Raw genomic sequence first — 16019 nt, 5'->3', positions numbered from 1 at the left:
TCTAATAAAATAATTCATTTATATTTACCGATTAACAATTTGAAATAGTTCATTCTTTAACATGGTTTCTTCAAAACTATTTTATATACTTTAAGCCATTCCTTAATTGCAGCCTTTGTTAATACACTAGTTGGCACCTTCTCCACCAGTGCACTATGATATGGTGCATTGTCCATAACAATAACTTATGATTCCTTTCTTTAATTTTTTAAAAGATGATTTTCAAACCACTGCAAAAAATCATGTTATGGTTAATTCTTCCATGGTAGTCAGTCTTGGACTTAGAGGAAAACATATGTCTGCAATGAATGAATTAGTAATTGTTATGAGTAACAAAACCTAATCGATAGTTATTCCAATGTTTACCTTATCCCATCAACTTTTGTTGTCTTTACACTATATTTATGCTATATCTTGCCACGAATTTAACCTTGATTTTGTTGTATGTTTCTAAAAATGCTATTAAGCTATATTAAAAGCAATGTCTGGAAATTCCATTAAACTCCTTCGTGGCTTATCTTTATACTAGTTATATTCTATATTACCCAACAGTTTATGAAGGGATGTTCTATATCCCTCAAATAGCTGCATATCTTTGGGCTTTTTATGAATACTTTCCAGACTAACAGTTTTCTCTAAAATAATTGTCTTAAATTATATTTCGGTTGAAAAAACTACTTACAGTTTTTATGCAGCTGATCTTAATTAGTCACCTGTTTCGCATAAAAACGGTTTCTTTTTACTGAATTTAAGGTTATATTGTTTTTTATTTTTTGAGATATTTGAGTGACCGTGCCCGTACTAATACCCGGTGATTTGAAATTTATTGAAACAAAGCGTTAAAACAACGTTTGCCGGTTTATAACCTGTAATTATAATATTTTTGAAGAATTTTGCAGACGTTTGACACACGGACAACTTTTGCAGGCTCCTTCGGTTACATCTTCGATCTTCTCAAACATCATTCTATCTCTTTTTAAATAGAATAAAATGAGAAGGAAAATATTATCTGATTGTAAAACGAATATATAACTTTCAACAAGCACATATTGATGACGTGCCTCACTACTGTTTTGAATAGACTGCATATATTTTTCGTGCTATTTAAGTGATATGATATTCAAGAGAAAACAAGAAAATGAGGCTGATTATGTAAAGAGTGAAAAACCAAAAAGTAGCTCCAATGTCAGTTTGAGTATACTTAAGTTCCATGGCTGATTCTCCAACAAAGACTGCATTAATTAAATACCGCCGACTCGATGTTGTTGAAGGTGGTGCGTGTGATTTATAACTGCGAAGCGAGCTGGTGCATTTTTAATGGCGTAATTAATCGTCGTCTTCGATTTGAGTTTTGTTTATTTTTACGGACAACGTTGTAATTGTTTGTTGCTTCCAAAAGTTACGAGGTGAAGAACAGTTGACATATCAATTTTGGGGGATATAAATCGTGTAATCCTTGATGCATTTAGAATGTTGGCGATAATGTTGTTGTTTTGTGGCGTAGAACTGAGCATTGTTAAATGTTGAACTACTATATATATATATATATATATATATATATATATATATATATATATATATATATATATATATATATATATATATATATATATATATATATATATATATATATGTGTGTGTGTGTGTATTGTTTCAATACAATTTTCAATTAATGAAGAAGATCTCTTTCTGTTTAATGGCCGTAGCAGCTAGCTTTACACTAGTTCATTCTCTATCTTTTCTATCTTTTCAGCACATTATTGATTGTTTGAATATTCCTCCTAAATATAACAACTGTTTGTAAATAATTCTTTAAAAGTATATCATAAAAATTAAATATTTGACCCCAAGTTTTAATTTTTAAAAAGATAAGGAAGATAAGATCGCACAACGCTAGATAGAGGTACTTATGCTTGGAGTTAGTTTTAAAATTCATATCAACAAGCAGGAACTTAGGATATATAGCTAAAATAATGGACAATAGGTGGATAAAAAGGTTGTTGGTTATATTTGTTAATTTTAGAAATATGTTGGTTACGATAAAGATTAAGAATAAATAGAAGAATAGAAAATGTTAGGTAGAAACTGGAATTTAAAAAAAGACAAGTTTAGGTACCTTGGGGATATAGTATCAGATGATGGAAATGAAAACAAAATTATGATAACAAAGAACCTTTAGTGTCATTAATTAAACTAAGAAAAATAGTACTATTAGGTGTTCGAAAATGCAAAGTATTAGTGTAATAATCTAACCTAACTGTTAAATTCGACGATTTTGATATACTTCTATATAAAATAACAGTTTATCATTTCCATTATTATTGAGTTTTCAGTGAGTATACAAACGCTAATCATAGATCGCTCAAAATCGGATCTACTATATTCAATAATTTTGTTTGATTTAAACAACTTTGCTATTGAATCCCATCCAAACTTATGAAGATTCTGCTCCGTCATAGTCTAATTCCCAATTTTGATTGGTAATTTTGGTGTCAAAAGTGGTGATTTTGATGTCGATGCCAAAGGACTATATGTAGGACAAAAATATTGAAGATAATGACTTACAAAATAACTTTTAGCATAACATTTGAATGAATGAGTATCATTCGAATTCACTGGAGATGCCATTTTGAACCGTTTCAAGATATGAGTTAGTCCGTGAGAACGAATATTCATGGCCATAAAGTTTTGCTGTGTATAGAGTGGGATCAGCAAGTGTCATTAGTGTGTTACAAGCTACTAAAACTGAATGAAACGGTTTACGGCGGACATTTGCGACGTCAATAACTAACGACTATTAATACGTAACTAATTTAACAACGCATTATTGCAACAAACACCAGCAATAACGAGTAATAAAATGCAAAGTTGTACTCTCAAATAATTGCGAAGGGTGGAATGTCGCAGCTCAAATAGCACCACTTCTTCCGCAACTAGCGTACTCACCAAACACAGTGCCTTTTAATTGTCCCTTGTTCAGTCCAATGCAAAAAATAGATCGCTGTCAAACCAACATCGTTCTTTTGACGCAGTATTGCCATGTTTCTAGAAAGATGGGAAAAAGGTGTAATAAACAAGGGCCTTTTAAAAATAAAAATATACGCAAGCACCTGGTAACTAAGAGTAATTACAAAATAATCAAAGCAAGAGCAAAATAATGGACAACAAAAGAATTTTAAAAAAAAATAAAACAAGGTGGTTGTATGCATGAGGAGTAGGATTGGATGAAGTGAAAATACAATTAATTGAAAATATGGTAAAATAGCATGAAATAAAATATATATTCAATAATTTTTAGATCGTTAGAATAAATCAAATAATAAAATCATACCCGAAAGGAAAAGAAACTAGAGATGATTCGGTATAGTGAGAAACGATTAATTTGATATATTTTAATGAAAAGAACTGTGAAAATAATATGTATATATTAAAGAAAAGAATGTATATTATAGTGATGAAGACACACTTTATTTTATTTAACAATTTTAATTGAAGAATACGACATCTGAATGGATTCACCACCACTGGATAGGTTCGTATTTCAATTTAAACGAAAACGTAAAACATTATAACGCTTATAAATAAATACTTGAAAAGGAACATCGCCCTATAAGTAGATACTCACATTTAACTGGTCTCATATTTACACCTCAATTCCAACTAGTTGACTTCCAATTTGTATCGATACCTAATATTCGAACACAGTCAATTACATACAAAGTACTACCCTAAAATACTTCATAAAAAAACGATGATAAGCAATTTACAGAAGGAGAATACATATGAAGCACTTGGTATATAAGTAAACAAATTGCTACGTTTTACTCGGGGACTTATTAGGCAATCTATTACATTGACATCTTCGGGAAAGTGAAAGGACTCGAGGGGTAATATCTCAATTCAATGTGAAGCTTTCGCAAATTGTCATTATCCTTGTTCTTCTTTTGGTGCGGATACGCAGCGAGAACCAAAGAATGTCGAGTTATGAACACGTTAAGTCGGCTTGCGAGCCGACAAAATCGCATTTCGTTCGTCAGAGACCGTCCTTAAATCGTAAATCTTTTTGCGGACGTTTCGTTTACTTCCTTTTGTGCGTGTCTTCAGGCTACGACGCCCCGTAATAATCGCCGGGTCCCGCTCTCGCTCGGGCAGAGCTCGCTTCTCATTTATTTTTCTTCCAGAAGATAAAATAAGTGTTCTTGTCGAAGAGCGCCGCAAAAACTGTGCTTGCAGTACTCGGATGTCTGGGGCTTTTTGCTGTATGCATCGATATCTTAAAATATTCAATATAAGTAATATTTGTATGGCTTTTTTGCAATTTTCTAGAGGGAGAAACTATTTACATTGTTTAGATATTTTATGATTAACTGTTAGCGTAAATATCAGGAAATAACAATGAAATATCAGATCGAAAACACAGAACTGCACATAGGATAAAGAATATGAAAGAAATTGATATTTCGAAAAAAGCTTTTGCCCAGCTCATGTACTGATGTCAAGTGATAGTCCAGGCCTCCTATAGAAAAAGAAAATATAAGAAAATATGGTTAAGATAGGATATGGCAAGATAGTGAATTAAAGCAAAATGAACGCTATAGAGTTAGGAGAACCAGAAAAAATTAAAAATCGCTTATTGAAAAAATAAAGATATATATTTTTTGCATCTGCGAATGCAAATTGAAAATAATTATCAAATAAAGATAATTAATACCAAAATTGAAAAAGCTATGAATCTATACCACCATGAAGAGTAACAAAACAAGTAGGACACAGTAGTACAATACGATATCTAAATCCATTCGGATTTTTGCTAGGCGAGACATGGATACTTAAAGGACTAAGAAGAATAACAACAAATGGACAAAGAAGCTAAAAATGTAAATAAGAAATGACCTAAAGTATAGGACCGTTAGAGAAGTATATTTAAGAGAGACATTCAGTGGTGAGGCTGTTTACAACGTATGGGCGAAGAATTAAGGGCGGAGAGAAGAAACACCAGACAATGACCTAAGCAAACCTGGTACGAAGGTATTAGCGAGATATTGGAGAAAAGAGAAATAAAACCCGGATGAAGCAAGTATACTCAATTCTCATTCATACCAATAGAATATCCTTCATAACTCTTGAATCGTATAGCCGAATCTTGATGCCAGAGTTAAGATGACTAACTGCGTCTGTTACTTGCTATTACTAATCTTCTGTTAACAATATGTTGTTCAATTTATTCAATTGACGTCGGTAGACATCAGAAGTAACAGTTTCATTCGGTTTTAGCAGCTCGTAATATACAACACCTTGCTGTAATCCCACAATATGCACAGCAATACTTTATGGCCCTGAATATATCATTTCAGTGTGGATGTTAATAACTTTTCTGTTTTCATCCCACTCGAAATACATCACAGAAAATGTTTTGCTATACTGAAATGTTTGTCTAACAAGCAATAAAACCACTATATTGTTTTGAAAACTGTTTGAAGTAAAATTTTTAGTAAATTCGTGTTATTTTCACTCTGTAATGCCTGAAAGTATTTTGAGAGGTTTTTCCGTCCTTTCTCTCTTTCGGCTTTTTCTCGTTGCATTTAGAAACAGGTTTCAGTTAGTTAAAAAACTAAGCTATCAGAAAGGTTTTTATGCGTTTGAGCTGGGTTTTCCACTATTAAGTCTTTCAATTAATTATCTTGGAACTATTTTGATCACCCACGCCGTTTTTGGTTATTGACATCAAAATTAACACTTTGAAATCATTGAAACCCAAATAGACAATTGAAATATAAAAGACCGGTGTCACCAGGACCAGATAAGCTTTGACAACAGATTTTTTCAAATCAAACAGCAGTGAATGTGAAAATACAATTTGGGTTTTCCATGATTATCGTCTATATACACTGAATAAAATGATAAATAAACCAATGATGCCAATAAATATCGCTGATAAAAATAGATTTAACCGCCTTATACATTGTATATTGCTGATTTCACTTATAGTAAATGTTTCGATTGAACGGTTTTTTTTCGTTCATAACGATTATCACAATATTTCGACTATACATAACACTAGTTTATATTGTTCCATCAATTAACTGAAAAAAACTATGTATTAAACAAAAATATTGCGATTTTTTATTGGTATGATCTAGTAAGCGCAATCCTCTTCACTAGGCCTCTTCATCAAAAAGTATATTATATCGTAACAAACATTAGATTGTATACAACATACATATAACTAATATATGTGTATTATTTCTATTTATGAGGCAAATTATTAATATGGATAATTCAAACCATATTGTGTTACTTTAATTACAAATTCTTTTCTGTATAATAAGTTCGAACAGCTATATATTCAACAGTAAGACGAAAAATTCAATGGTTTTTATCTTTCATAAAAATATAACCAATATTTCACGACTAAATTAGATTTATTTGATAATTGCAATAAATACAGTGATTTATATAGAGCAGAATTCACTAACAATGACACCAAACACATGAGTTTTTTTTATTAATTACATCTTATATTCGATTATACTTGCATTAATATACAAGCAAAGCGTGTACGGGATTAATACATCAGTATGTATTTTCCAATATAATATAATATAATAAAACTAATCCTTAAGCTAAATACTTAAGCTAAAGTTAAAATTGCACTTATACACTAAACTAGTTCGTGCGGTTTGCTTCGCTTCAATCTTCTGGTTTCTTGCGCGTTATCCAATAGCTGTATTACTTCCACGTTGCTGTGATTTAGCAACCTTGTTTCACGTTTTAGTGCGAAATCTTGGATCTTTTCGCGTATCCATTTGATTCCGAGATCATAGTGGAGCTCTTCGTTGGTTACGTAGCGATAAGCATTGTTAATTAATCGTAAAACTTTGTTTTTGGTGCGTTGGATTACCAGTTGATTTGATGTTTTAGTGCAACCCCATATTTGCATCCCTTAGGTCCAAATAGGCTTTAAAATTGATGTCTGATAAACCAATCTCTTTGATTTTAGATCAGGTTGAGAGTATCTTCCGACTAACCAGTACCATTGCTTGACTTTGAGTTTAACCTGCTCTGCTTTTTGTCTAACGTGATGTTTCCAGTTTAACCGAGATATATTCCGAGGTAGTATTTCTATCAAACAAATTGGTAACAGCTACTACGGATAAGTTCCCTAATACCCTAATAGCCTAGTATGTATGAACTATTACATTCATTAATAAAAGAATGTTAATATACGTAGATATAAACAAGCGGTTGTTAAAATAGGTTTATTCTTCTAACCTGTAATTTGGATATTTGGTATTTGGATAACGCTGTTAGTCTCCAAGCAATTATGTGCGGTAAACACGCAAATTAAAGGAATATAATTAATTTCTTCACATCTTCTCTCTAGGAAAAGTAATTTACAGTAAAATTTTCACTAATTTTAGTCTTCCTGCAATATTTACATGGAGAAAGTTCAATTCTATTTTATTGTAACCTGTATCTGTATACTGTTTTTTCACTAATTTTCAGACTTTTACATTAAATTCATTATACTTTTAGTTTTCATCTAACTGTTTTTAGTTATATCTACTAACTTTGAATTCTTTTGATATGATATGATATCCAAAAATATACAATGCGTTCCAAAAACACCGATCCATAGTTTTTTATTCAAAATTTTACTAAACATATTTTCAAATACATATTTCTCTACAATGACTTTCAGATTTTAAGTTGCAGGTGCCTTTATCTTTAGATGAATGAATTTTTGCTGTGTGAATAAATAAACAAAGTTCTACTATATTAATTACCACTGCCCTTTCTAAACTATTATGTAGCGAAATATGATAAAATTAAAAACAAAAAAACATATTAGGTATTAGAATTCATTCGTAGCCTTTTCGAAGATAAATGGGTAGGTAATATTACTCCCTATAAAATATAAAACATTTTATAACGTTTAATTCGTTCAAAGAATACATTTTAATAATAAAATAAACTTACAAGCAGACATACGAGCAGCAAATATTCTGATTAATAAATTAGATCAAAAAACGAAGGATTTTTCCGAGGCCAAATACTGAGGAGATAACTACCATTGTTTCATTTATAAATAAATGTATAAACGTATAAATATAATAATAGAATATTTGAATATATAACAATATATTTCTCTACACCCATATATATCATTTAATTTAAGCCCCGAGCATGACATACAAATGGAGTCACCACCTATCTTAAACTTAACCCAATAGTTTTAACCCTCAGACGACAAGAGTCTAGTTCTTGAAACTCATAACACGCGACGTTGTCAGTTTTTCTGAATTATAACATTTTCTTTGAAATTCAAGTTTTTAGTTAAGTTTTCATCACCTATAATACAATAAATAAGATAGGAAAATTTTATAAACAAATTAACTTTAAAAGAAAAATAGAACAATAAAATAATATCTAAGATAACAAATATAATTGACATATAAATTTATAAATACTACAATAAGAAACCAAAGCGATACTTCCATGAAAAATATGCCATAAACTCTTTTTCACCCACAAGATGTTCCCCTTTGGTCTAATCCACCAAAATATATTACCTTACTATTAAAATTTGTATTTCATTTCACTTCATTCATTATCACTTCATTTATCCATGTTTCAACACTTGCGGAATTGTTCAATAATATTTCTATCTGATTTGAATAGAAATATCTTATCCAAGTCATTTTCATGTCCTTCGTGTGCTTTAATGTATTTTATTCCACATTCCCTTCACTTTTCTATCAGTATTACATCAGACGGAAAATGAAAATTTATTTTAATACTATTTTGGAATTTTGAATACTTCTAAAGTGATAATTTAATTATTAATTATTAATTATTGATATTAATACTTATTGATAATGAAACTTTAAATTTTTATGTTGTGAATAACTATATAATCAACGAACTGTGATCTTAATAAAGTACGCTCATATAAAGGATACCAAGTAATTTTTATATGAATATATACTTTGTCACGATTAGTTATGCCTAAAATATGATGGATATGGTATTGAATTAAGTCCTATTTATAAAATAAAAATAAAAATTGAATAGGAACACACCTGAATGAAAATATGATACAAACAGTCAAAAGCTACTAGAGCCCTTACCAGTAATAGGACTTATAAAAATGGCTATCGTAGTTTTGGATTCTACCTCTTGATCGTTTTTAAATGCCAAACTGCCGAAGTTTACCGAATACCGACTGGAACTATCTAGAAATAGCCACTATTCAAACGACATATGTGAAAATAATGGATAACAATAGACCGTCTCACCACTCGACCGAAATAGTGGTCAAATTAACCGAACGTAGAACTTCAAATTGCTTTGTCACCCATGTTATAGTCCAGATATAACTGACAGTGATTTCTGGCTATTTGCAGACCTCAATAGAAAGCTCCATGCCTTACATGTTGAAGGGTATATTATAAAGAAGTTGAAGCCTAGCAAAAATGAAGCAAAGACAAATCCTTTTTGAAAAATTAAAAAAAACATAAAGAAAGCTGAACCGAATGTATTACTCTTGGCGGTATATTAATAAACACAATTAAATTTCGTCAAAAATATGGTTTTCTATTAGAGGCTTCTTGAGTCATGTACTTTAATTATATAATTAAACATATAAGTTAGGAAATGTGTTTAGAAAATTTAAATTAATAAACAAACTAATATTTTTTTCTTTCCAGGGTAAAGTGGTTATACGTCCTATAGCTTTTAAGCCCTCGGTACCAAACATGACCCCATCATCGAGATTTAGCGATAGATACAGCTCGACACCCATTTTAACCAGGCCGGGTTCCAGACTCACCTTATATGGCAGTAAGTCGATATAGTTCCATTTTACACAAGGTTTTCTATTTATATTTTGAGCCTGATAATAAAATGACAGTAATTTACTAACGAAAGTGACTTGAACTTTGTGCTTGAACAAATTTTATTAACACTTTTTCCATCCCGATTGAGACAACTTTTGTCAAATTATGCAGGATCCAACGCGGATAACATTTTCACAGCTAAATGTTTACACAATATATTATTGGTACTCTCATGGTGGGTATAAAGGTCAACTTTCTACTAAAAACGTCAGATGAAGTCTAACATTACTTGAATTGGGAAATTCGAAGGCTGAAAATATAAATAGTAACACTCCTAAAATAATGGTGGATTTAAATTATAAAATAATTTTCATCGTAGGCACAAGTGATCTACACAAGCCACCCATCAACCAAAACTACTCACTGGACAGGAAAATACGTTCCTCGTGTACATCTACGAACTCATCACCGCCTCTAGCTATGAGCTCGCTGCCATCTATACCTCACAGCCATAAACTGATCAACTATGACAGCTTGGAGAATGTCAGGAAAAGTCCTCGCAATACCCCCGACGTATCACTGTTGTAAGTTTTAAGCTATCACTTTTATTCCGTTAGTAAAGAACTATTATTTTTAGAAACAAAGATTGCTACAGACTGTCCACTTCCAATGTTGGAAGCCTCCTCGATCTAACTCCCTCGCCCAGTGATTCTGGAGTATCTGAGCTCGAGGCGGCTTTGCGGGATCGAGACTCGGAGCTGGCGTATCTCAGGCAGACCATGGAACACAACGAACAGGTCATCTTCAGGGTGTACCAGGAAAAAGAGAAGGTCTGGGAGCGCGAATTACATAGACTCAAGACCGTGCACGAAAGCCGATTACGAGCCAGCGCTCAGAAGGCTATGAAACTGGAACAAATGCTTATGATGCAATCCTATCAGCTGAACCAAGACAAAAAGAGACTCATGGGTATGATGTTTTTGGAAAATTACATTTTTTAGTAATCAACATCTGTTATTCTAGGAGAACTTCAAAGGGCCAACTTCCAAAATGATAAATTGAAACAAGAAGTCACTGCTTTAAGGAGCAGACTAGAGGATACCGAATGGGGTCTTTGCCAAAAAACCGGTGAAATGTCTTTGCTAAAAACCCAGTTAAAGGAATGCCAGGTATGTAGAAAAAATATCGATATATTGATGTTTTTATTTTTTCAAAAAGTGTGATAGCCTCTTTTTTTTCTCCTTTTTGGATCTTTCCCAAAGCATGTAAACGCCTGAGAACAGTTGATTCATCAACTATTAAGTTGTCTCCTTGTCTTGGAATTCATCTCCGAACGTTTTTGTTCTTCCATGCGATTGAACCAAAATCACAATTTTTAAATCAATGAAACCAAGACTGGAAACTTTTGATATTCTTCATTTTGACCAATAGATATCGTTCATCAATATTTGTATACACCCAATATAAATATTCCAAGCTTTAATGTGCATCAGTGATCAAAAGCATGATTTAGTAATTTCTGAGTTTAGTGTGTGACCTCGCATGTGTACTTTGTACTTTGTGGCATCGCATGATTGTATGATTACGATTTAATATAACGTCAAACTTTATCTTTAATTAATTGATTTCAGTCCGAGCAAACCGTTAAATGTCAGGAGATGATGCAGCTCAGAACAGATTACAGGGAACTACAGCAACAATTTGATGAGCTGGATGATGAGCTCGGCAAACAGAGAGCCGAAAATGCCGAGAAGGATACAGAAATGTCCGACATGAGAATGGAAATTGAAAGTCTCAGGTGTCAGTTGAAGAAATATGAGTCCATCGAAAGCATTGATAAAACCAGGTGAGAATTATATAATATTTTCGGGGAATTTTGTAATACAATAGTTAATGGTAATCACACAATTTGTTAACTATCAAGACACAAATCTATCTAGCTATGTGGAGATTTTAGCTAAAGATATTAAAAGTAAAAGCTGTAAAAGTGAATTTCATAGTATTTTTGTTATAATTGGTGCAGAATGTCTAATTTTAGCTGAGTAAAATGTGAGACATTAACACGCCATAGAAATGTAAATGTACATTGTGGTGAAACAACTTTTTCTCATTATTTTGGTGTGAAGGTAGATGATTAGGATAAGTCATGAAGAATTATGATAATAGACGACTATTGCAGATATATTACTACTCATGTTCACTTATGAATGAATGAAAAAAAAATATCAATAGCTCTGATATATCAAAATATATCAATATAAATATCAATAACTCTGCTTTGACCAAAGATGACTGCTATTCTTTAGACTCAACAACAACAAATACATAAATTTTATCATCATTCTCTTCAAATCGATTTCTCGTAGAACTTTTAGCATACTCAACAATAGAATCCTTTGCAGAATTATGCCAGAGTCTCCAATTTTAGTGAGCAATTTAATCGGAAACGAATTTTTTTTTATTTTTCTGTCATGTTTCTTCCTTTCTTTCTTCAGAGCAGATTACAGAGGAATACAGTATCCTACCTATAATTAATAGATTGATATGAAATCAAACTAGTCCTAGTTTTAAATATCGGTTACAATTCAATGTAATATGATAGACTTTTTCTCTTTTAAATAATATTTTATTAAGCAGTCTTTTAATACTTCTTTCAGATAATGTAGTCTGCGTTTTATTTGCTCTTTTTGAATCGTTCCCTTTTTTATTTTGATTGTACTATAACTATTCTACAATTCATGGTTCACAAATCATTATTAAAAATTTGAAATTAACAACGTTTGTTTTCCATCACATTCAACAAAGGAACAATGACGTTAGAAATTATCATATTTAATATTAGCTTGTCCAATAAGTTTGCATATCACCAGTTCGAGTTCGGGAAAAAAATACAATAAATTAATGAGTACGTGAATAAATTAATCAATCAATTTTGTGTGGTTAACATTTGATGTATATAATGTTGAAGCTAATTTGATAAATGCTAAACTTTTGAAGTTGATGTGAAGCTTTTAGGTTTTGAATCTAGATTAATTCTGTTAACGATTAGCATTTAATTGACTACAAGAACATATCAGGAGAAAGTCGCATTCATGGTTTCTCTAAGAGCCGAATTTTTTCTTCACAATCAATGCATAGACTGATTTTTTACTTTTAAACCAATACGCGCTATTGGTATCGCAGCATTTCAACAAATCTCGCACTGTTGAAAATTGATCACAATCAATCTGGCCTCGAATAGTGCTTGTATCCTTAGTTTCTCGTCGCCCTCTATTTTTTTGATGCATTACCTGCTCATTGCGTTTTTTGTCCATCAGCTACCATAACACAAATTCAATGAGAAGCACACATAATTTGATTTAAGCATTATTAAGGCTTACAGATGTCAAACTGTAATTCTGTGTACACATTGGAGTCATACAAGAAGGTAGCAATATTGCATAATTCCAATATTTCTTCTTTTTACACTCACCATCTTAGAGAAAAGTGAGAAGAAAGTTCTTGCTGCTTGGTCGATTACTTCTCCTGTATAACAGATCCCAAATACTTAATATACATTTTGTGTTCTACATTATAACTAATATCATACTACTACAGTGTCACTAAATACTACACTAATATTAAATTGAAAAATAGCTCATAATGCATTTTACGATTATAGATACGAGGATATAACAGAAACTGAACGCCTGAAAGCAGAAATCAAGGAACTACGCGAAGAACTGTCCGACTTGTCGCTGAACGACTACAGCAACGTCCAGCCAGGTCGTTTCCTGAGGTCTCAGAATCTCCAGAATGATAACTCGGACGACAGCATATCCCTAGAGGACCTCGAAATACAGAAACTGAACGGAGAATACATCGAAAACTTCAATGGCGACAACGAAGTGGGAAGACTGAAAAAAGAGCTGGAGTTGAAGAATAAGGAGTTTGAGAGGGAGAAATTAGTTTGGGCTCAGGAGAAGGAAAAGGTTTTGAGGTGAGGTTGAGTAATAAGGAATATTGACGGTTTTTGTGTAAAAATTGAGATATACTGTAAATAATAATCCAAAAGAGCAATGTCAGATATATACGGTTGTTGAGGTAGGTCTTGTCGTTTAACTCGCACTTCCATGTACCTAAACCCACATGAATTTTTTGAGTTGAGATTTACGCGGTTTTATAACTATTGGCTTTCAGATCAGACCCGTGCTTAGTGACTGACAATAACCGACGTTTCGCAATCTTTACATTTTGCATGTTCAGGGCGGAAAGTGTGATACTAAAGCCCTTCTAATAACGTTATTCAATATGACAGGTTCATCCAGTGCATATAGCACTGAATGACCAACCGATATCGACCTTATTGTTTCATGCTTTGTTGAATAATTAAAAGTAGAGAGGATTACATAGCCTTTGTCTTTGTTGAAGTTATTTTAATGTTTATAAATCTCAAAATTATTTCTTCCAAAATAGCCTTGTAGATTAAAGCATTTAAGATAGATAGTTTTTGGGATGGGTGATGGCTTGATGTAGACTAGACTGTAGATGTAGACTAAAAGCATATGACTGTATGTTGGTTTCCTGTAAACCTGACATCCTAGTTATTATCCTTTCCATGTTGAATTTGATGTAGAGAATAGAATTCAGCAATTGGTTGAGTTTTTCTATTCCATGGTTTTAAATAATAATAATGGTGGCCCAAATATCTAAACTTTTAGATGGGAGTGTTACCGGATTATTTTCGTAGAACTTTTCTTGAGGCCGGAAAGACAGTTTTTTTATAAGAGGTGAGAGGTTGCTTGGTATTTTTTCTGATAAAGCAAACAGATCATGCTAACTCCATGCAAATCCATACATTTTATGTAGTACATAACATCAAGAGTAAGCTGATATATTAAAATTGATAATTATCAGACATTTTTTGACTTTATTACTGCTATAATGCAACCAGTCGTTCAATATACATATTCAATGTTGTATCACTATACAATGATTTTACAAATTAAAGAAACTTCGCTCGAAACGGCACCAAATTATTGATTAGTCTTCGAATTTTAAAAAAATAAAATAAAAATAAAATAAAATTTTAAAAAAATAAAATAAAAATAAAATAAGATTTTAAAAAAAAATAAACAAAAAAACACGATAAAAACTGAAGCTACATTTTACCCAACCCATAATATATCCCATATTTATTTTATGATGTATAACTTGCAGGTATCAACGTCAATTACAAAGGAATTATGTGCAGATGTACAGGAGATGTCAATCTTTGGAGAGAGAGCTGGACAGCATGATAGACGTCGAAAAATCAAATCTAGACAGTGATCAGATTCTCAACGCAGAAATAATTCACACTATTGAACTGTAATTTTACACTAAAGACACAATAATCGAATATTTTTGTGCTATATCTTGCCAGTGGTTGAAACTATTTAGTAAGTTCTGTTGTACAAAGATATAGTAATTAAAAACGAAGCAGTCGCATACTTTTTCTTATGTAGAGCCACGATCTACATGTTAAGTTAAAAGTGTGGTAGAAGATTTGGTACAATGCATTAGCTTGTAAATCTACGTTAGATTAGTTTAAAGCATATTAAAACATTTCTATTCTAGTGAATTATACGGACATATTGTGATTTTTGTTTAATCCGGAATAAATTTTATTATTTATTGTTAAATTAGGCCTAGTTTAGAGTCCTGTATATTTAACGTTTGATTGACCAAGATGGATCTATAATCCATTTTCGTGTTTTATTTTTAGAGACCTTTATGTGTATATGATTTTTTATATATAAATATAAGTTTATTATTTTTAAGATATGTTATGGTTTTGTTTATACGAATATATACCCCCCATTTATATAGTATTTCCATTTTCCAAGTAAGCCTAAATTCATAATATCAGAAAACATGACACTCCTTTTCTTATCCATGGTTGGTTGATTAATTTATTACTATTATCGATTAGAGTCTTCCCAATATATTAATATTTTGACCACTATTAATGCAAGTTATTGAAGAAATAAACAAAATAAAAGTTATGAAATGGCAAAAGTAAAAAGAAAACTAAAATATATATATATATATATATATATATATATATATATATATATATATATATACATATATATATATATACATATATATATATATATATATACATATATATATATATATATATATATATATATATAT

The 16019-nt window shown here is 31.3% G+C and overlaps 1 protein-coding gene across 1 annotated transcript in view; it reads left to right on the top strand.

Moving 5' to 3' along the window:
• The window catches only part of LOC143195016 (uncharacterized), a 164862-nt gene extending 149217 nt beyond the window's left edge, over window positions 1-15645 (top strand). Inside the window, exons 3-9 of the mRNA XM_076401848.1 lie at window positions 9711-9843; window positions 10219-10423; window positions 10477-10808; window positions 10863-11008; window positions 11471-11685; window positions 13501-13818; window positions 15039-15645. Of these exons, the coding sequence (XP_076257963.1) occupies window positions 9711-9843; window positions 10219-10423; window positions 10477-10808; window positions 10863-11008; window positions 11471-11685; window positions 13501-13818; window positions 15039-15192 (1503 nt within the window). The 3' untranslated portion in view covers window positions 15193-15645. The remainder of the gene's footprint in view (window positions 1-9710; window positions 9844-10218; window positions 10424-10476; window positions 10809-10862; window positions 11009-11470; window positions 11686-13500; window positions 13819-15038) is intronic.
• Window positions 15646-16019: the final 374 nt, after the last annotated feature.

This window comes from Rhynchophorus ferrugineus, unplaced genomic scaffold (assembly GCF_030347505.1).
Source record: "Rhynchophorus ferrugineus isolate W39M unplaced genomic scaffold, kcgeb_rfMv2 rfM4, whole genome shotgun sequence".
Taxonomy (NCBI): Eukaryota; Metazoa; Arthropoda; class Insecta; order Coleoptera; family Curculionidae; genus Rhynchophorus; species Rhynchophorus ferrugineus.
The sequence above is the reverse complement of the archived record's forward strand: the minus strand, read 5'-3'. Positions and strand labels throughout refer to the sequence as shown.